Consider the following 20,848-nt stretch of genomic DNA (forward strand, 5'->3'; position numbering starts at 1 on the left):
TCCTTTCCAACCCAAATTATCCTGTGATTCTATGAATGTGATTAGGTTTGTCCAGATCACACTAGAAAACAGGCTGACTATTTGTCTTGATCTTGGTCTGTAATTCATAGGAGAGAGACCCTCCACTTACCCGTCTGCAAGAGCTGGATTTGGGCAACATGTGTTGGGAACACCTAAACCACTTTGCAATTTCTCAGCATTTACTGTCGTGTGCCTTACAACTCAAAGAAAATTGCATTTAAGGGTGGGAGATACAGAGATTGTCTGTCAAGTGTTTTTCTTTGTTTTTTTTTTAATCCTAGAACTTACAGCTAGGACTACTTGATTACATGTGTTACGCACAAATCAAACGAGGTCATCAGCAGTACTAGATATACTTGGTGGATTAGAGAGGCCATATTCATGAAGTTGAAAACACATAGAAACAACCATGCATCAAAAACAGTCTTTATACAAAGACTTTAATTCATGAACTGTGGATGACAATCAAGTGGTGTTTAGGAATATTTATCAAGTAACCCAGTAGCTTCAATAGAGACAAGAAATCTGAACAGGCTAAAAAAGATAATACAACTAAGTGAAAGCAGAAGCAGCAATGTAATAGCAAGAGAGGGAAAGTTGATACCAATGAATATAAATTAGGAGATGGAAATTGTAGAAAATTTGTTAAAGAATTGAATGAGCACATAAAATGGCACAAGTTAATCACTGGAACAAGAAAACAGAATTATCACAAACAGTGCAAAAAGGCAGAAAACTTCAATTAGAAAAAAAAGTTCTGTGGGGAAAGTCAGATGATGCATGTGTACCATAGGTGATAATGAGCTAGTTTCAGCTCCAGCTGTGATCAAGTTTTTTAGGCTGTGCCTATCACCATAGGGATATTCCAAGATAAGCAGGCCTGGACAATTTATATCCAAGAGTTTTAAATGAGATGGCCAGAAAAGATCTGAACCAGTACTGATGATTTTTGATCAGTCTCAGAAAACTGGGAAAACATCCAAGGGTCAGAGAAATTCTGATGTTGTGCCAGTGCTTTAGAAAGACAGTGATCTCAATAGGCTGACTGGACTGATGCCGATCACAGTACAGTAATGAAATCACCAATATTTGGCTTTGATAGATTATGGATTAAAGGTGGATAATAAAATTAACTATAATCAACACAGGTTTAAGGAAAAATAGACAACACCAAACTAATGTGCTATAATTTCTTATGAGATTAGAAGTCTGGTTCACACAAGTAATTATGTTGATATGCCTGGAATGATATGAAATCATCATGAAATACATTAGGCTGGAAAAAAACTGGCTAAGTAATAAACCTCACATGCCACAGTAAATGGGAATCGTTTGTGAGCAGATGTACTTCTGTAAAGCACAGTTCTTGCCACTGTTTTTCATTTATTTATCAAAACCTTAAAAAAAGAAAAAAAAAGAAAACACTAATGGATTTTGCAGTTGAAGCACATTTTTGGGAGAAGAAAAAAGTAAATGAAGAGGACAAGTAAGCAACACAGAACAGTATGAACTGCTTTGGAAATGCAAATAATATGTATTCCAGTGTGAACAAATGTAACAGCATATAACTGGGAACAAAGTTTGCTGTTCCCACTAATAGTAAGGGATTTTATCTCTTCAGAAGGGGAGACTGAAGGCGGGGAAAAGCCCAACCAACCAAGCTTGGAGCCAATGGAGAAAGCAGCTGAATTAATCAATAGGGAGATGTGCTGATTGATTAGATGGGCTATCACAATCCTCAGCTGTAGGAACAGGGAAATTTCAAGCTAGAAAAAGAGACTGTATTACCACTGAAGGCATTGCAGTGGCTACACAAAGTACTGTGTCTTGTTCTGATGTCCACCGCTTTTAAAAGCTGTTAAAAAAAACACTGCAAATACATCCTGAAAAGCCAAAATCATTTGATTGGAAAAGTCCTTTGAGATCATGGAGTCCAACTGTACCTGTCCATTACTAAAACATATCTCCGAGTACCTCATCTACCCATCTTTTAAATACATCCAGGGGTGGTGACTCAACTACTTTGACCACAGCTTATGAGATCAACATGGCAAGCTCCAGTGTGATAATGGAGAGGGGGACAAGATGGGACATTCTCTGAAAGACACACCAACCCCTCCTCAGCCACTAGACTCCAAGCAGCAAGTAATTAAGGAAAGGTTTTGGACATATTCTGGGCATGTATTTGCCATCAGAATTATCCCCCAGGCACATAGTGAAGCCTTCTCCCCTTTATACTACCTACCTATTTACACAAGTAAAATTGTTTACCAGAACATGTTATGGGGATGCCGCAGAAGAGGGCAGACACAGACATAATTCCCATCACAGATCACTAATTACAGCAAGTGATTCAAAGACAGGCACTAAAAACTCACCCTCAGTGGAATTAATGCCCCCAAGACCAAGCAGGTTGCATGAATTGACTTCTTGCACAAGGACATTTGGGACAGAGTCATTTCTGGGACATCTCCCGTCCCAGAAAAACAGTGGCATCACCTCCAGCCACACATGGGCACAACTGCCTCACAGAAGAGAGCAAGCAGGAGAGATTCCTTGTTTTCTTTTGCTAGAGAACTGCCTGACTTAAAAAGCTAGCCCAGAAATAAATTACTTTTCTCCTAAATTCATGCACATAGACACTGGCCTTTGTTTCCAATGTGATTAGTGTTTGCATTATCTCAACTTTCAAAACTTAGTAGGATCTGAACTTTAGGAAGCTGCATTTTTAATTGCCTCAGATCAAGCTCTCCAAATGCACCCACTGCTGTGGGAAACAAATGACGAAAGACAAGATCTAATCACAAACGCAGGGGAAGAGGGACTCCCACCAGGACAGCTGGTGACAGGCACAGCCTGCTTGATACGTCTGGGAACCTGCAACCTCCTGTTGCCAGCGTGTAGTTAGGAACTGGAGCACTGGCAAGCTGGATTTGCTTGTGTGCACAAGCAGATTGGCATTCTTCAACCCAAATTACCTCACTCGGTTTTAGGAGCTGCAAGGGAGATGGTGAAGGAGAGCATTAAGTTAGGACTGTTGTTTTGGGGTTTGGTTTTTTTTGTAATCCTTTCGGGGGAAAAAAAAAACATGTTGAAGGTGGCTGAGAGAGGGAGTGTGCAAGAGGGGAGAAAGTTCTGGTGATGTCAGCTCCTATCGCCATGGAAACTGAACATTTTTAGTGACAATGGAGTCTTCCTCCTTGAGCTGCTGGGTTGCGTGGGGAACAGGGGCAAGCAGGGCAAGGGCACATGAGGGAATTGAGCTAACTAAAACTATCGCTTCTAGCTTTCCAAGGAAGTGAGGAGAAAACTACAAATGCATGCCTGAATACATGGTTTATATAACCACAACACTTTCTGGGGCAATAGCAGCAAGTAATCGTTACGCTCTTTCATAAAACATGCTGTCATGCAGCTAACCAGATGGAAGTATCTCAGCTGCCCAGGAATACCTGACAGAATGGTCCCTTGCCTGCACTTTGCTTTTCTATGCAACAGTTTATTCATCCAAACTTTGCTGCCTCATTGGTGTTTATTTGGAAAGCAAGAAGAGACGACAAGGTACTGGGACGTACGATCCTTATTCCTGAAACCGAGAGTAGCCACACGTCTTTGAGGCACTGCATTACTTCCCAACATCACAGGAGTTTTCTTGAGAACCAAATTTATGGCCTCCCTCACAGGTGATCAGAGTCCAGGACCATGAAAAGGAAAAGGCCCTTGGAAAAATCTGTTTAGTCTCTGATCAGGATCTAACTCACTGGCATGGAGAAAATAACCAAGACCTAAAGCAGGATATCTTCACTCAGTCAGAAGGCCAAGGCAGCATCTGGACCCAGAGTAAGCTGAAGTCATGATCCAGGTGTGGAACCAATCAGAATAAAGATTGGAGCTTCCATTTGAGATTAAATAAAAGCCTGCAGTCTGTGTGTAAGGGCAAGTTTGAGCTTTGAATTTGATTTAAACACTGCAGACAATTTTAATGAATTTCAAAGAATAATGAATTAATAACCACAAGCTTTTATAACTCGAAATACATTATATAGTCATTAGTTCTATATAACTAAATGGAAAAATCTTTCTTTAGCAGAAGTCTTTTGAGATCAGATATTCTAATGAGATTACTATCATTTCAGCCTGACACCTCATGAGGAAAATTGTATAGAAATCAGGAAACAAATTTCTTGCGGTTTTGAAGAAATGAAAAATCCTCCACACTGATTATTTTATATCCAAGGAGTTGATTCTAAGTCTCCTTGGCACTGAAAGGAGTTCAGATATGAGCTTTTTTTCCTAGTAGTGCTAATCAGATGCACAAAAGACTCACTCACTCTCCTCAAATTTCTGCCAGCAACAGAGGGAAACATATAAATGGGGTTTACTCCCTTCTCATATAGGTAGCATGGATTTCACTTGTTTCCGGCACGGAGTAAGCACTTGAGCTTACCATCTTTCCTTTAGCATCACCCCACTGATCTCTTCATCTCTCCAGATAGTACCACTAACACACCATGCTTGCAGGGACACTAGGCAGAGTAAGACCCCACTTCCCAAGGCTTTTACTCCATATGCCAGTGATCCTGTGCCCATCTGGAGCACAGTCTTCCTCCCAGCATACCACAGCACATCACATACATGAAGGAGTACCATGGGCTCCAAGGTTTCCCTTCCAAGATCAGTGATTTTGTCACCAGGAGCTCAGGCTAGAACATACAATGATCTGACTTTTCTCACCACCATGCAGCAGGTGCTTTAACTTAGCCTTTCCTGATGAATACACAATCCCCATGCAAGGACATTTTAAGTCAGATGATCATCACAGCAGGCTCAGCCACAAGAAAAGTCTTCCCATCTCACACACGTTGCATTACTTCAGAAAACCCTATAGCTTTCATCTGCTTGTCTTTCTTTCATGAGCTATCTGGCCAAGAACCAGCCTTCAGACTTTTACAACTGAACTGAGTTTGAAAATCTCTGCTCCCCCTGAAGCAATTATATACCCCTCCAGAAGGAATGACTTTTAAGTCTCACTGTAGGAAAACTGTGTCAAAAGCAAATACAAAGATAGTGCTGCTCCACACTGCAGGAGAAAACTCCGTAAAGGGAGCTTGAACTTACAGCTGGCCCAGTCAGTAATACATGCGCTTCCAAGTGACAGTAAATGCAGGTAATTCCTTGCTGGGAGGAAGAGGAAAGTGGGAGTTTCTCTCTGGGAAGACATTCACTTGTTTGCTGTGAGAACAGCAATAGTATATTTGCTCAGAGAAGCTCTGGATGCCCCATCCCTGGAAGTGTTCAAGGCCAGGGTACATGAGGCTTTGAGCAACCTGATCCAATGGAAGGTGTCCCTCCCCGTGGCAGGGGGGTTGGGACTGGATAATCTTTGAGGTCCCTTCCAACCCAAACCACTCTATCATTCTATGATATATTTATTTTTTACCTTTTGTTTTGGGGGTATTGTATTGTTTTGGGATTGGGTGGTTTTGTTGGTTTAGTTTTTTCACTGTACCACAAGGCAATCTAATTGAAAACTAACAAATTTTCAAAAAGCACATGCCCATTGTTATCATACATTTTGCAGTTATTCAATAGGCAAGTCCTAGTAGATTTACCACTTCATACATGCAGAGCTTTACCATAGCAACTTTGTTGTAAAAAACACTCAAATGTCAACTTGTCCCAGTAGTATCATGGGTAAGGCCAGTGCAATACAGAGACAAAAAGCCCAGAGTAGCAAAAATGACATTCCTACCTTTGAAATACTGCTGCTGGAAAAAGAGAAGCCAGCTAGGTCCTGTACACTTCTACTCAGAGATTTTAAAAACAACAACAAAAGTTTTCTAGGCTAGCTCTTCAGCTGGTACAAATTAGCACCCTCCAATTAAGTCACGCAAGACAGATGGCTACACATCAGCTGGAGAAATTTGCTACCTTGTCTACTGTTTCTTCATAGACTGCTAAGTCCAGCACATCTGATTCCAGCTCTGTAGATGTACTGGAACAGCACCAGAGTAGAAACTTTCCCCTTAGTTACAACATGGTAAAACAAGAGTAGCATTATTAGCTTTGCAAGAATTTATTTTCATCTGCCATCAGTACAAGAGGGGCTTAAACCAGCACGGTACATTTAAGGAAAAACATTTGTAGTTGCCACTTATCTTCACCTGGTCTTCAGATGGAGAGCGTTTTTATGTTTCACACAAAACTAACAAACATAGACCAAATAAAACCAGAAATTGTTGACCTACCCAGCCATAACAATGAAGAAATCCAGGCGATTCCAGGTATCTCCAAGGTAACACTTCTTGCCAAAGATCCCCAGGGCCACCATCTTTAAGACCATTTCCATGGCAAAGAAGATGAAGATGAAATCATCAAATACCTGCCAAACAGAAACCCAAGAGCACGTTTGATAAGCGTTCTCAGCCTTGAACATTTAAACGCAGAATGTGAGATAAATACAAATTTCAGTACTTCTGAAAATGAGTGAGAGGCAAGGCTGGACAGGCTTCTTCCACACAGCCCTGGCATCACAGCTTCCTGCTCCTCAAGTAAGCAAGAACAGGCTTCCCTCCCCAACCCCCCCAATGGGTGAAGTAATTGATGTAGACTTGGATACTCCTTAAATGGACTTGAAAGGAGGATTTGGCTCAGTACCAGCAGGTCCAAATCTGACCAGGGAAATACTGTCCTTCCAAGACCTACCAGGAGGGATTCCTCATCACCTCACTGCAAATGGCTCTGCTGAGGACATAGTGCAGCTTCATGCACAGTTTAGGTAGCACAACCCAGTCACAGATGGAGGCTTCAGAATTATGAACAACACAGCCTCAGCAATGCTATAGATGACAACCTTTGCTGTCATCTTCTCTTTGTGGAAGCTGCAAGCACAGCTAGCATGCTTGTAGGCTAGATGTACCCATGGCCTTTCTCAGCACGCCTTTTGTTTCTTCTCCCTTTGGGCATCCTGAATGCCATAATACCTGAAGCATCCGTGCTCCTCAACAGAGTAGCAAATGCATTGTGGGATGCTATTCTCTCTTGCCTAGGTTCCTATAACCTCAGTTATTTCTCCCTAGTTCATCTTTGAGCTATGTATCTTGTAGCTGTCTATATCAGGAACCCCCTGCTTATGCACAGGATTAGGAAGCTTAGCAATTATTCTCTATTGCATGGTCACAAGTAGACTTCATTCAATATCTCTCTCTCACGTAATTCCCCTCTTCAAAGCAAAATCTTGCCATTTTACAATACGATAGCTTACTGCCAAGGACAATTTGCCAAGCTGTCTGGGAAAGTATTGCCCACACGCTGAAGGAAAGCATGCATGAAAATTTGTGACTTGGACTGAGGCACCATCACAACAAGAAGAAAGTCTGCTTACCTGCAAGATTTTACACCTGTCAGAAAGGCAGTCCATATCCTCACAGGGCTGGTACATCCCCAGGGTTACGCAGTTTAACAAAATCACCATCATGCTGACACACTCAAACCAGGTGGCAAAGAGTCAAGGAAAACAACTGTAAAAGCAGCATGGCTGAGATAAGCTTGCTCTAGGCTTAGGGTGACAAAATGGGAAGATTAAGGGAAATAACAACTGCTGGTAGGCTGATTTATTACATTCTTATGTTTCCCCTCCTCAGTTCTTTATTCTTCCCCTCCTTGATTAAGCCAAACTCTTTTGAAAAAGGGAAAGTAGAGGTAGGACAAAAGACTAAGTCAAATCATTATACCAGTCAAATCATTGTGATAGTTAAACAGATGCTCACTCCTCTCTTGTTGGTTTGCTGAGTCTCTTTCCTTGTTGGTCTACTGAATTTTCCAAATACATGGAAGGTATTTTCCGTGGTGGCTCATATTCAAATGTATGAGAGATCTCTATGATCTGGGGATGTAAATCAAAACAGACAGCCAGATCTCTATGTGATCCTAGTAATTACTGCCCTCCTGGGAAGGGGATACAACTCAAGGCTACAAGTCTCCCTCTTCCCTTCTGAGAGGAACTTGGAGATAAAGAGTTGCCATGTTGGAAGAGGTCAGCGGTCCATCTAATCTGCTATTCTGCTTCCATCAGTGACCCATGCTGGGTAAAACTCCACAACATACCTAATTAAGTTATTCAGTATTCATGGGGGGAAAATGCATTTCTGACCCCAGCTGGTGATCTGTTTATGCCCTAAAGCATGAGGATTGATAGCCCTTATAATTGTTTTCTCAGCTATATTGGTGTCCCTGCAGATGCCTTGCTTATTCATTTGAATCCTTTGTTGATAATCTTACTAAAATATCTGCTTCGATAATAGTTGGCTGCCGTGAGCTACATTGGCTAATTATACTTTACATTAAAAATTGTTTCCTCCTATTTATTTTTAATTTGTTGCCTTTTTAATTTCAACAAGTACCACTTCATTTATGTATTACAGAAGAGGGTAAAAATGGTGTATTTGTGTGACCTTCTCTGCGCTCTCCACACCTTCTACCTGCCTCCTCTTCACTATCCCTCTCCTCCTAAAGGAGTCTTCAAGTCTGATAGACACTCATCCAAGAACTCATTTACAGAGTTTTAGCACTAAAAGCAGGCATGTTCCTGTGATATCTTTTCCAGTGTTTGCATTGCCAAGCAGTGATGTAGATCCAATGAGGATGGACCTCCAACAGACGGCAGACCATCATTCTGGGGTATTTTAGCACACCTCACATAAACATATCTTCTCATTTTCCATTTCCAGAGAATAAATATTTTTTTAAGTTAAAATAATGGAGTCAAAAAATTACCTATTTAAACTACAATCCACTGAGTACACCCATTTTCAGTCCTTGCAGATCTAAATCCAAAACAGTGCCATGTATCTCTGGTCACTTCTGAAAGACACTCAACATCTGTGGTGTGTTCTGAGCAACTCTTCCGTGCTCATTCTCTGACAGTGATTCATGACTAACCTGCACAATCTGATCTAGAAGATTATTAATTCTTCCTCTTCTTCCCAACTTGGTTTTGAGTGATCCACCCTCAGCTTCAAAGTCAGACAAGAGAAAAGCACCAGCTCTACTGTGCCAATCATACTATGAGGTGATTTCAAGAATGTGCTGTCATTATCTCTCATGAAGTTAATCCCAAGTGCTGTCCAAAGCACATGGAGCCCACCCTCAACGTAGACTTCAAAAGGCCTTTTCTGAGAGGAATATGCCAAAAGGGCATGAATAAAATGTTTGCCCTCAGAGGTCTACACAACACAACTTTCCACCTTTCTCTCTTAGACATTTCTTTATCAACTTGATCCAAAGCCCAGGAGACCAATTGGAGAGGTTTCCATTAGATCCCACAGGCTCCTCTGGTAAGACGGCAATACACTTTCAGAATTTCCAAAATCTGCTCAGCATCATCTTTCACAGAATTACAGAATCAGAAGAAAATGGTTCAGGTTTGAAGAGGCCTCTGGATGTCATCTTGTCCAACTGCCCCACTCAAAGTAGCATTCACTACAGTAGACTGCATCCAGTTACATTTTGAATATCTCCAAGGATAAAGGCAGCAGAATCTTTCTGGGTAACTCAGTGTTCAATTATCCACACAGTGAAAATATGATTTCTTATATTTAAATGGGATATTCCATGGGAGGTGTTTAAGGGACGGGTGGATGAGGTGCTGAGGAGCATGGTTTAGTGTTTGATAGGAATGGTTGGACTCGATGATCCGGTGGGTCTCTTCCAACCTGGTTATTCTATGATTCTATGATTCCAGTTTTCAGGCTGTGCCATGTCAGTGGGTACCACTGCACAGAGTTTGTCTCCTTTAATCCCCCCATAAGGCTTTTATGCACATGGATAAGAACTCCTTGGGCCTTCTCCAGGCTGAGCAGTACCAGCATTCTCAGCCTCTCCATTTTGCAGCAGGTGCTTTGACAGCTACTGAGAAGGTAGTGCCAGTGAAGCCCTTTCAAAGGGATCAGTGCTGAATGACACTCTTCAAGGGGTCAAAAGAGTTTCTGTACAGACTGAGCCAACAGCTACAAAAGTCCTTTTCCCTGGGCATAAGGCACTCAGGAGAGGTACCAACAGAGCCAGGGCTCAGAACAGATCTTGATGAAACTAGTCCATAAAAAATGAAAAGCAGAAATTGTTTTAAAGGCCATGTGGATTTCCTCAGAAAACATGACACGAGAGACAGAGGCATGGAGTACCCTCTAACTGCAGCCAAACTCAGGGAATTCAGGTGAAGGGACTTGAAGTCAAGGGTTTATTTCCTACAGATCTGCATTTTTGTGCAGCAGCAACGCATGGGTGGTCAGGATGCTCCCATGCTCCTCTCACTGATAGTAGACACCCCAGACCACGGAGACTGACAGGGGGCCTTTGGGCAGCCAGTGAGAAACCAAAGCACAAGACCTGGCCAGCTGTGGTGAGCAGTCCCAAAAACATTGTAGTAAGTAGTAAGGGCCAGATGGGTGAGGCCCTGACCTTCTTGCTCAAAAAGCTGTGACCAACTGCACTCAATTTCTCCTCCTCTGCTTTTTGGATACCAGCTCTCTGAAAGTATGCCAGTGTTGTTCAGGCTTCCTGAGGATGCTGCTGAATTGCTGGACGCTCCTGAGCTATTAAACTGACATTAGGAAAAGCTGCTGCCCCATGGTTTTTCTTTCAAAGCGGGCAGGGACCCTGGAAAAGGCACATCCAGTCTGCAGTGGAGAGGAAGAAAGTATAAGGAGAAAACCAGAGCATCTCCTGCCCTGAGTTGGAAGGGATTGCTGCCTGCTTGGGTCGGTGGAGGGGGTAATTAGAAGTACCTGCTGTCTTCAGCATGTCACCACTGTCAACCACAGTGACTGCCTCTCATCACCACGGCAACAGCCTGCAGCCAGGTTTATCATCTTTCTTTCGATGATGCCTCCCCCTCCCTGCATAATTCACCCCCCTCCTTTTCCCTGTGCCTGAGCCTGTAATTAATTTCAGCTGCTGACAAAGCCAGTCTTCACAATCTGTATCATTCAGTCAGAAGTTTCATTGCTAATTAACTTCTTTCAAAGTTCAAATCTCCTAATAACAAGTGAACCCACACACGTGCTCTCCCTTCCCATGGCCCCAATCCCAACAGCTTTTCTGGCAAGGTCTGGGACCTCCAACAGGTTTTGGAAACTAAAAGGAAACCCAGGTATTTCTGCCCAGGGTCAGCTCCTCTCTGTTAGGCACCACAAGATGCTTCAGAGGAAGGTGCAAGAAATACTGCAGCAATCCACCATGTAATAACTTGCCCTTAAAGGGAGGTGAGAGTCCATAGTTGATTCAAGCCCTTAGGGATAAAGGTCAAAGCACTAATTTGAAAAAAGAAAAACAAGGGAGAAAGGTTTCCTGACTCCTTTAAACGCAGGCTACTCTAATTGTCCATGTAACTGTCCCCTCCTCGTAGAAGTTCTGTTAAGCTCTTGGCTTTAGCACTGTCTTGTGACATCAAGATCCACATCTAGATTAAACATACTTTGCTTAAAACATGCCTCCTTGTACTGGTTCTATAGTTGGTACCTACCTGTGGCAGCAACACTATGCTTTGATGATGGGTCCCCTCCTAGTCCCTCCATGCAGGACCCATCTAGCTTCTACCTGAAGGCAGCCATCACATATCCATTGACCCTCCATCACCTTCCAATGGACAGAGCAAACCTGGGATGGGGAAAGACTCAAAGGGGACAAAGCAGCACACACCAGGAGAGAACTGTGTTCTACTCCAGTTCATCTGGGATGGAGTCAGGTTTGAGAGCCCCAACTTACAGGACAGCTAAGGAGGTCTGCTGGGGTTTGCGGGAACTGGACATGTTGCAGCAGTGCTTGACAACATGACTTTTTATAATGCAGTGTTAAAAACAGATTATGAGATACAGGCAGTTTCAGGACTCAATTTCTGAATGACAAACAGCAAAAGCAAGGTATGCTGTACTGGAGCTGTAAAGAGCCTGCAAATGAATAACTCGGTACCCACTTAATGTTCTTGTGATCAGCCTCAACCTCAGTTTTTTATCACCGACAAAAATACAACAAATTGAAGCAATACTTTGTGGTCTTCTCTTTTCCTCTTCTCTTCTTCCTTCATCATCTGCTGAAGAGTAAGAGTACACCAGCTGCTGGCACTCCAAACAGCACAAAAGATACATAAGCTTTACAAGAATGACAATCCCTCACACCTTCTTTGCTATCTGCAAGGCACTCCTAGGATAGACATGCTTTGTGCCAATTCGGGTCTTGAATATCTTAGGCTTGTTTAATGTATAGTAGAAATTCCTTGGCAACAAAGCACTTATAGCAAGGGGGAAAACCCAGCTGTGTATAATGCCTGACCTGTTTCTGCCCCCAAACAGAGAGAAGAGCCTGCTGTGGTAGAGCAGTTCAGTGACTGAACTGGAAGCTCAGAGCCCCATACAATGCATCCCAAACACTGAGCCACCCATGCACACAACTCCTTGTGGCCTCCCACCTGTAAGCCTGTGCCAGGCAGGCCACTGCTGTAGGCATCCTGCAGGTGAGGCATCGCATTTGCATGATCACTCCTCTCTGCTTCCCCTTTGGACTCCTCTCCACTTTCGTCTTATCCCACCATGCTTCCTACCAGCTAAGTGGCTGCACAACTGTGATTCCAGTTTGTGGTGGTTGCATTTTCTGTGTTCCTTCCTTACTTTCCCCCCCTTGCTTTGTGATCCTCCTCCAAGAAGGTGGTAGGATGTTGTAACTGCAGTAGGACAGTTAGTATTTCATTTATTTCATTTATAGTGGAAGGAGTGATTGTTGTGTTGTGAAGGTCAGAGAAACAAGTAGCTCTAGGAAAAGAAGTGCTTATTTTCTTTCCCTCATTGTTATTGGCTTTTTCAGGTGCCGTCACAGGCAAGTCTTATTTTTTTTCCCCCTGTCCCACTTTTCTCACCACTCACTTCTTTTCCACTCCTACTTCTATGCTGATACATAGGAGTTTCATGGTCATCTTCTACAAAACAAGTCAACAGAAGCAACGGAATTTTTTCTCTTCAGCCTCAATTTGCTAACTCACTAGAAGTTGAACATAACACACTCAAAGGAAAATATTGCTCAAAATGTGTTTGTGTTCAAATAGATCAAAACAATCAAAACATTTCTCAGAACAGAAGTCTAAAAATCCTGTTTTGAAAAGGCTGAAACATTTCTTCTTTGTTTGGTTGGGGTTTTTTTAGTGTAAAGGAATGTTTCAACATTACAGGGAAAAGATAGTGAGTTTTTGACCTGACTATAACTCTTTTTCAGTTCTGAGTTAACTGGAAATTAAATGTCAATACCCAGCATTGCAATGCTGCGATTTCATGGTGACCAAGCCACAGACGATAAGTTACAAAGCCCTGAAGGTTGACATGTTTTAGTCCTTCCTGTGTCACATAACCTCTTGTATACATATGCTTGCATCATGTCATCATTTATGCACTCTTCTCATAAAAGAGGAGCACCGGAACTTTAGAGAACTGACATATGCATCATTAAGGTCTTCAAGTCTTTCACAATATTGATGCCAATGAAGTGACTGCAGTACTGCCAAATGTGGCAAGACTGTTACATTGATTTGAGAAGCACAACTTGTGATGGTGTTAGTGGGAGGCAGGACAAGAAACTACAGAAGAGGAAGGTAGTAGAGAGATTTTAAATGCTTGGTAATACTTCCATGTTTCTGCCCTTTGGGGGGGCTTTCCATCAAGAATAGATTCTTCACAAAAGAAGAAAAAGACTCAGTCACATCCATATTAAATCATATAAACAGCAACAAAACAAAGCACTGTAGGTCAGCCTTTCTGATCATTCGAACTCCCTAGGACTACTCAAAAAGCAGACACTGTACCAGGCCACAAAGGCTTTTGGTTGTGTAGCTGAAATTCAAATTTAGCTTAGCCACTTAACAAGAACTAAGTCAGTTGTATCTCATACACCACATCACACCCCTATGCAGAGTTAGACAAGCATTGAAGACAGCTTTTGGAAAGTTGTTGGATTTTTTTTTTTTTTCACTACAGCAACAGAATCAGGCAAGCCTCTCATTTCTTAAAGCTCTTTCCATAATGTTTTATTCAGACTTGTTAATTGCATCCATTAAACTCTCAAGTCCAGCAAAACCAAAACTAATAGAAAGAAATTTAACCTCCGGCAGGAAAAATATACAATGGAGATTAAGAGACTAAGACGGAATCTGAAATGCAAATAGACAGAGGTATTAATGCAATGAATGAGACAAGTGATCACATATTCCAGAAATAGTAAGCCAGCGAGAGAGCTCAAACCTATTGTAGGGCCACAACAGAGCACAGAGGGACCCTAATGAAATGGAAGGCTGTGGAGAGAAAGCAAGGCTTCTTTACAATGCTCTTCATCACAGAAGAGCCCATCAGTCCTGAAGTCAGTGTGAGTTATGCCAAGAATTCTGGCTGTCTGTCTCATCACCTGGATAGATACACATTGGACTTCTAAAGCAACCTTGGTTTTGCTTCAGAAGAGGTGTGCAGATCCCACCGCTAATTATTCAAATATCTCACAATTACCATGCATCTTCAATGCTGCTACACAGCCCTACTATTAATGATTATCTCCTGCCTGTGGCAGCTGGGCCCCAGAGCTTCTCTACTGATAATGACCCACCTCCAATTTACATCTAGCTTTCAGGGTGCAACAGAACATCTGTTTAACACTGTGTAACATTACTACAAAGCTGTTAACTATAGGAAGCATGAAAAAAATATAGTATCTAGGAAAATAAACAACCAAGAATTGTTTTTTAAGGTCAGAAGAAAGTAATTGCCTAAATTTAAACCTGAGCAGGACATTAAAGATAATGACTGTTCCTGGAGAAAGAGCTTTTTAACATCCTCAGATGGCTGAGACTGCGACTGCACATCTTACTTGCCAGCAAATCACTCCACCATGCTGTGGGATCAGTTCAGGACTGACTTGAGGAATCACAACTCCTGCTGACTACCAAATGATGCTTCTGCAGCATTCTGGCTCTGCTTTGGAGATCACCATCCAAAGCCTGAACTGGCTTCACATTAGGAGCTTCAACAAGGTCACAGCATGAGGTGACAGGGCTGCAGGTTGAAACATTATTATGCTATATGGCAGCTGAAAGAATTTTTCTCCAAAATCTCCCAGTCTAAGTAGCAGGTTCAGCAGCTGATTCCTGCTGCAGCTGAAGGGGTAACACACACTGGGGAAGAACCACCAGATCAAACCTTCTGAACCACAAAACCGGGATCCAATCTGTAAAACTTCTACTGCTCACTTATAGTTCACTTTGTGGAGGGAATTCCCTACTGACATCAGTGGCAAAGCAGTGATCGTAGAAGGGTTAAGTCTTTGATTTTGCACACAGTCAGACCTCTTCATCAAAGAAGATCTGCACTTGGCAGGTTGAGGTAGAAAGGCATGTGCAGTCCAGGAGTGATTTGAATTAACAATGTGCTCCAGAGTAACAAAATCTGAATCTGAACAGGATAGATGGATGCTCTGATACAGGCCCTCCATCACGGATGACACTAGGAAGTGAAAAGACCAGTGGAGTGACCATACTCAAACCAGAGCCTAAGCCACAGTGAGCGTTCTCTTGTTGGGTTTTTATCTGATTTAATCTGGATGTAGTCAAGATTATTTTGTGGAAAATCCATTCCAATATACAAAAATACAAAGTCCCTTGCAAGAAAAATCAAAATATCTCCAAATCCTCACTCTTTCCTTCTGTGCATCATTTTCCTGCTTCTCAGAAACACCATCCAAAGTTGTGTAAGTCTTCCCCAGCACCTGTCAAACTGATGTAACAGTCCTGCCATGTTTGGCAGTACTGCAAGTCCCTTCTTTGGCTTTCATGTCATGATAGGTTTGAATCGGGTCCTTATCTACTGTGGGTCCACTAGACATATCCACCAAATAAATATAGCACTATAATAGCAGTGTCTGTGTGACTCAACTTCAAGAAACAGAGAAGGAACTAGTGATGGATTTAGGAGAGCAGGGAAAGCAAGAAACTTTTAAAAATTAAGGGCATTGTTTTGTTCCCCTCTCTACTGCTCCTAACGTTTTCTGGTTTGTCTGGGGTTTTTCATCTGCCTTGGTCTCCCTCTCTTCTGCTTTCCAGAGGTCTTCTTTCACCACTCTAGTAGAAAGGAATGCTTAAATGTTTGGAATGAAACAGCATAAAGAGAGGAGTAGATGTTTCTTCAGGAACCAAGAACAAAGGGACAGGTTTTGGAAGATGCGTAGATCCTTAAGGACGCACAAGAATATTTTGTGGGACCTTTTACAGCATACAGATCTCTCCACCTCCCATTTTGGTGAGACCACATTATGCTCATTATTTCACCTTCCTAGTAAAGGGATGTCTTCTGATCTTACTTTCTGGTGCTTTATGGGTATAGGTTTTGTCCTCTTCTTGTGGGGTTGTAGGCTCAGTGGGCCTTACGGAAGTCTGTGGGACATGAAGCAGATACTCCAATGAACCTGCTGAAACAGCGCTGCTACGTGTTGCCTGTCACTACCCAGGCTTGGAGGGCTGGGGGTCACTTCCCCAGGGTTACAGCACAGACATGAGGAGGACAGACAGATGTGGGTCCTGGGTATTGCTTTTGAGGGTTGTTTTTTTCCCATCACGACTTTACAGCAAATACAAAGGGATAGTGAAAACATCAGTCTTCCATTAAGAAGCTGTTTCCCTGGAGAGGAAAAGAGGAAGAAAAAACCTCACCCAGCACTGTAAGTCCAAAGTCCACAGTCACTGTCTTCCTATTCCTGCTCATTTTCTTGCATCCATATCTCTGTTCATCTCTGTTGTCTTTCTAGTCCATCGTACTTTTCAAGTGTCACAGATTGCTTTTTTTTGCCCTTTTTGCAACTTCCCACCCATCTCCGGCAAAGGTCCCATGGCTCCAAGCTGAGCTCACAGGGATGCAACTCAGGTATGTCTGAAGGGAGTGCAGGGTACCTTTGATAAAAGGCTATCTCATCTTGCAGGAATGTGCAGATGATGATGAAAGTACAAAGGATGGATTTATGGACCTTCTCACTCTTTAAAAGGCGTATGGGTCCTTCTGTGCAGGGGCTTTGCTCTCGCGGGTGCCAGGGCACTATCCTTTTCTCCAGCACATCACTGAGTGAAGGATGTGGAAGCAAGCACCTTGCTCCTCAAGACAGTCAGTTTCCAAGGCTAATTGATCTAAGAGATACTCTGACTCCAGTAGCAGTCTTGAATTAGGGAGGCAGAAAGACAGGATAAAGCCACTTCACCTTTCTCCCTTCTCCAAGCTAGGTGGTACTTTCAGTAGATACAACATCACTAAATCATGTGCTTGGCGCTTAGCTTAGCAGACTTTTCTGACGAGTGCTTCAGTACAGAAAAGAAAGTCAAGCTGTGACAAAGCTTTACAGCAAAGTAAATAAAGATTAATTCAGAAGTGCAGGGAGTACTCAGTAAGGTTACTCAGAAGAAATTGCATACAGTCCAAGCAAAATGCAGGGCAATAACAAAAAGAACTAGGTATAAACTCCTGTTGTTTGTTTAATTATTGTCTGTAATTAAATAAAAGTCATAATTTTCAGAGTTTCAAGATGCCACCACTCCTACTTTGAATGCACGTTTTTCCTCTCACTATTTTTCATCTTTTTTTAAGGCTTTTAGCTGGATGCATCCCAGGCCCGTCTGCCGTGGTTCCAAGAGGGTATGCTGGAAGTACTGGCACTGATGGCCTGCAGCACACGTGCATGAAGGGAGGACTGATTGCAAATGACTGAGTCAATCTGTCTCGTCATATAACCAGAGGCTAGGAGCTCCAGTCAGCACACAGGCTTGCAGCAGCTGCTGGAACCTCCTTGAGGACATAAATGAGCAATGGAGAGCCTCCTGAAAAGGAAGCTCCTGACACGTGCATGTGCCAGAGATACCTGTGAGGGGGCAGGAGAGATGCTTATTATTTAAGCTTCTCATTTGCAGCGGAGAAGGGACCCTGTGGTGGATGAGCAGATGTGCCAGTACTCTCCTTGTACATCTGTTCTCTTTCCCCTCCTTCTTTCCTCTTACATCCTGTAACAAAGAGCGCTCAGTGAAAAAATTATTTAAACCATCTTGTCTTTCCTTCAAAACACCACGTAAACTGTTTTCTGATTTCCACAACTACCTCTTAAGGAACATAAATACTTCACCTTGTTAACGATAAGAAAGCAAGCAGGAGATGAGCAGGTTTTTCTAAAGTTGCCTGTGATTTGGGATCTCCAGTGCATAAGCTTCTTAGAGCCTGATTTTCAGGAGTGTGTAATACCTGTCATATCTGACATAGCCAAGAAGAATTATGAAGCTCCAAGCATCTGGCTCCCACTGCCTCAAGTCAGATGGCCAAAGATCAGAGTCCCCTGTAGAAAACACGTTACCCAGAGATCATACTGTAAGTCACCTCTTGGGGCTGCATTACAGTTCAGGTGTTCCTGACTCCCAGTACATATTAACTAAACCCCTCAGCTTTCTGGCTAACTGATAGATTGCACCATGCCAAGGAAAGGAGCCAAAATGACTCATGCTCAATCACCGTGACGCTGACAATATTGAGTGCTGTTTCAGTGAGGGTTAAATGCTGTGAATGTGTTAAGCGTTATCAATATTAAAATATTATTAGTATTATTTATGAGGTATCTCCACGTGTCCAAGACGACACTAGCTGAGATCAGATTCAAATTATGCAAAATGTTACATAAACATGCCGTGAAACGTGCTCCCTGCTCCAAAGAGTTTTTAATCTAACCAAACAGGACAGGCTAACGACCCATTGCAATTGCTGCTTTGCACAGGAAAAGCCAGAACATTGAGAAATCAGTGGAATTACCTAAGGGCAGATAGGAGACATGGGGTACAGCTGGGAACTGAGCAAGAGCATCCCAATTTGCTCTCCAGTGTCTGACCCAAGATTGTTTTCCTTCTCAGCTACCACTGCATTTGATGAGGACAGTGCCCATGGGGAGAAGGGTTCTCCCATAAATCTTTCCTGAAAACAGTGGAAAAAAGCCCCCAAGTTCCACTTTATAGACACAAGTAATGCATTGCATATAGATTACCGTAAATGGAGAGGGCCCTGCACGTATTCAGAGAGCCCTCTGGCTGTCAGGTGTGCAGTGTATAGGAGCCAGAAGACCTTAACTTTCTACTTCCATTTTCTACTAATGCCTTCATTGGGCTTTCAAGACAAAATTCAGGCCATAGGTATGATAGTGTAACACTAAGTCCAGTCTAATACCCATGCATCTTTCTTTTTTCTAAATTGACAAAGAATTTGCTACCTTCCAAGGGCACACCAGGATCCTTCGATAAAAGCGCGCTATGTAGGCACAAATTATCAATGCATTTGACTGCAGAACAACTACCTCCAAAAACAACTGTTCCTACACAGCAAGTTCCTAATAGCCCAGACTAGCAAAAGTCTCCATCATCAGTACGGCATAGTCTGGCTTCCCCTTTGATGTCTTTCTGCCTGTTGTTTTCATCGCCTCTCTTCAGATTTAGGACTAGTAGTACATTGTTATTACCACATTCATATTCCTATGACCTATTTGCTTTCATATAGATCCAACTTCACACTCTATTTATCCTGGAGTTTGACAGCCTCTGGAAATATATGCCTCTTCCTCTTATTTACAGCCTAACTTACTTTTCCCTGTACCGTTTCCAGTCAGAAACGGTGGATGTGCATTAATCTCATTCCATTTTGGACATACTGGTCACAGCCTAGCTCATTGTCCCATGCTTTCCAGTCATACCAAGTATTTCTCTTTCTCTTTTCAGAGTCCTTATGAGCATTTTGGGTTTGTTGGTTTCTTTTTTCTTTTTTTTTTTTTTAACAACCATCCCCAATGTTGTGTGACTCTACAGGAGCTGATCCTTTATTGGATCACTCTTCACCATCTCACAGCCATCCATCTTCTGTCACGTTAATTACTGAGCACCAAAGGATCACTTGGCATTTCCATTGTCCCATGCAGTTTTCATTGCTTTCTCCACTAGTCAGCTGCCCTCAAATCCCTCCTCCCTCTCTGCAGTACATATGCTGTTCAAATACTGCCTATTTAACTACCTCATTTCCAGCAGTCTGTTTCCCTTTTGCTTACAGTGATCAAGTGACTTCGCCATAAAAATGGAATAAAGATGGCTGTTTTGCTGGGACATAGCTAGTACAAAAATGGGGGTGAGGAGCATTCAAAACCCAGGCATCATCCTCTGATCCAGTGGACAGGGCTCTGAAACCCCTTGCATCAGTAGATCACCAAACCAAAGGGAGGCACCAAGTTATTGATAACCTGCTCAGCTCAGCAAGATGAGACATTGGCACTGGTGGTTACCAGTGACCAAGTATATATATATACACACACACATTCATTCTTCGTGGATTAGAATGGCTGCTTCACCCCTTTGCAGCCCTGCTATGGGCCCATCAGGAGCTGTAGCTTCAGATGCTGTTCTCCAAGATAACATACGAGCTGCTACTACACCCAGAACACCTACAGTTAGCAGACCCTCCAGCTTCTGCAAATTTATTCTCCTACCCCTCACACACAGTGTAGCCCTTTCCAGACAGATTTACCAGTGACTTTACAAAGCTCACGTCTTCTCTACACAATCATTTCTTTCATCTGAGAATGATTCTTCCTGTCCAGATACAATCAGGCATGGAGCTGCAGTGTATTAGAAAAGACTACCACAGAAGCTTTATCTTTAGTCTTTATCGCTAACAATCTACCCTTACATTTCAAGACTTTTTTCCTCCAGATTTTTATATCACTGATACCAAGATGTACCATGACCACT

General features: G+C 42.6%; 2 protein-coding genes across 7 annotated transcripts in view; both read right to left on the reverse strand.

Annotated features, from left to right (window-relative positions):
• CACNA1I (calcium voltage-gated channel subunit alpha1 I) overlaps nt 1–7,510 on the reverse strand; it is a 93,145-nt gene extending 85,635 nt beyond the window's left edge. For 5 of the 6 annotated variants that reach the window (XM_069855250.1, XM_069855241.1, XM_069855258.1 and 2 more), the window contains exons 1-2: nt 7,406–7,510; nt 6,270–6,403 (exon numbers count right to left, since the gene is read on the reverse strand). In XM_069855250.1, coding sequence (XP_069711351.1) covers nt 6,270–6,403; nt 7,406–7,498 — 227 coding nt within the window. In that variant the 5' untranslated portion in view covers nt 7,499–7,510. Of the gene's footprint in view, nt 1–6,269; nt 6,404–7,405 lie in introns of those variants that run through there. The other variant, XM_069855268.1, reaches the window with a different exon arrangement.
• MIEF1 (mitochondrial elongation factor 1) overlaps nt 1–20,848 on the reverse strand; it is a 269,067-nt gene that overhangs the window by 99,832 nt on the left and 148,387 nt on the right. The window lies entirely within an intron of this gene.

This window comes from Phaenicophaeus curvirostris, chromosome 1, assembly GCF_032191515.1.
Source record: "Phaenicophaeus curvirostris isolate KB17595 chromosome 1, BPBGC_Pcur_1.0, whole genome shotgun sequence".
In the NCBI taxonomy this organism is placed as follows: Eukaryota; Metazoa; Chordata; class Aves; order Cuculiformes; family Cuculidae; genus Phaenicophaeus; species Phaenicophaeus curvirostris.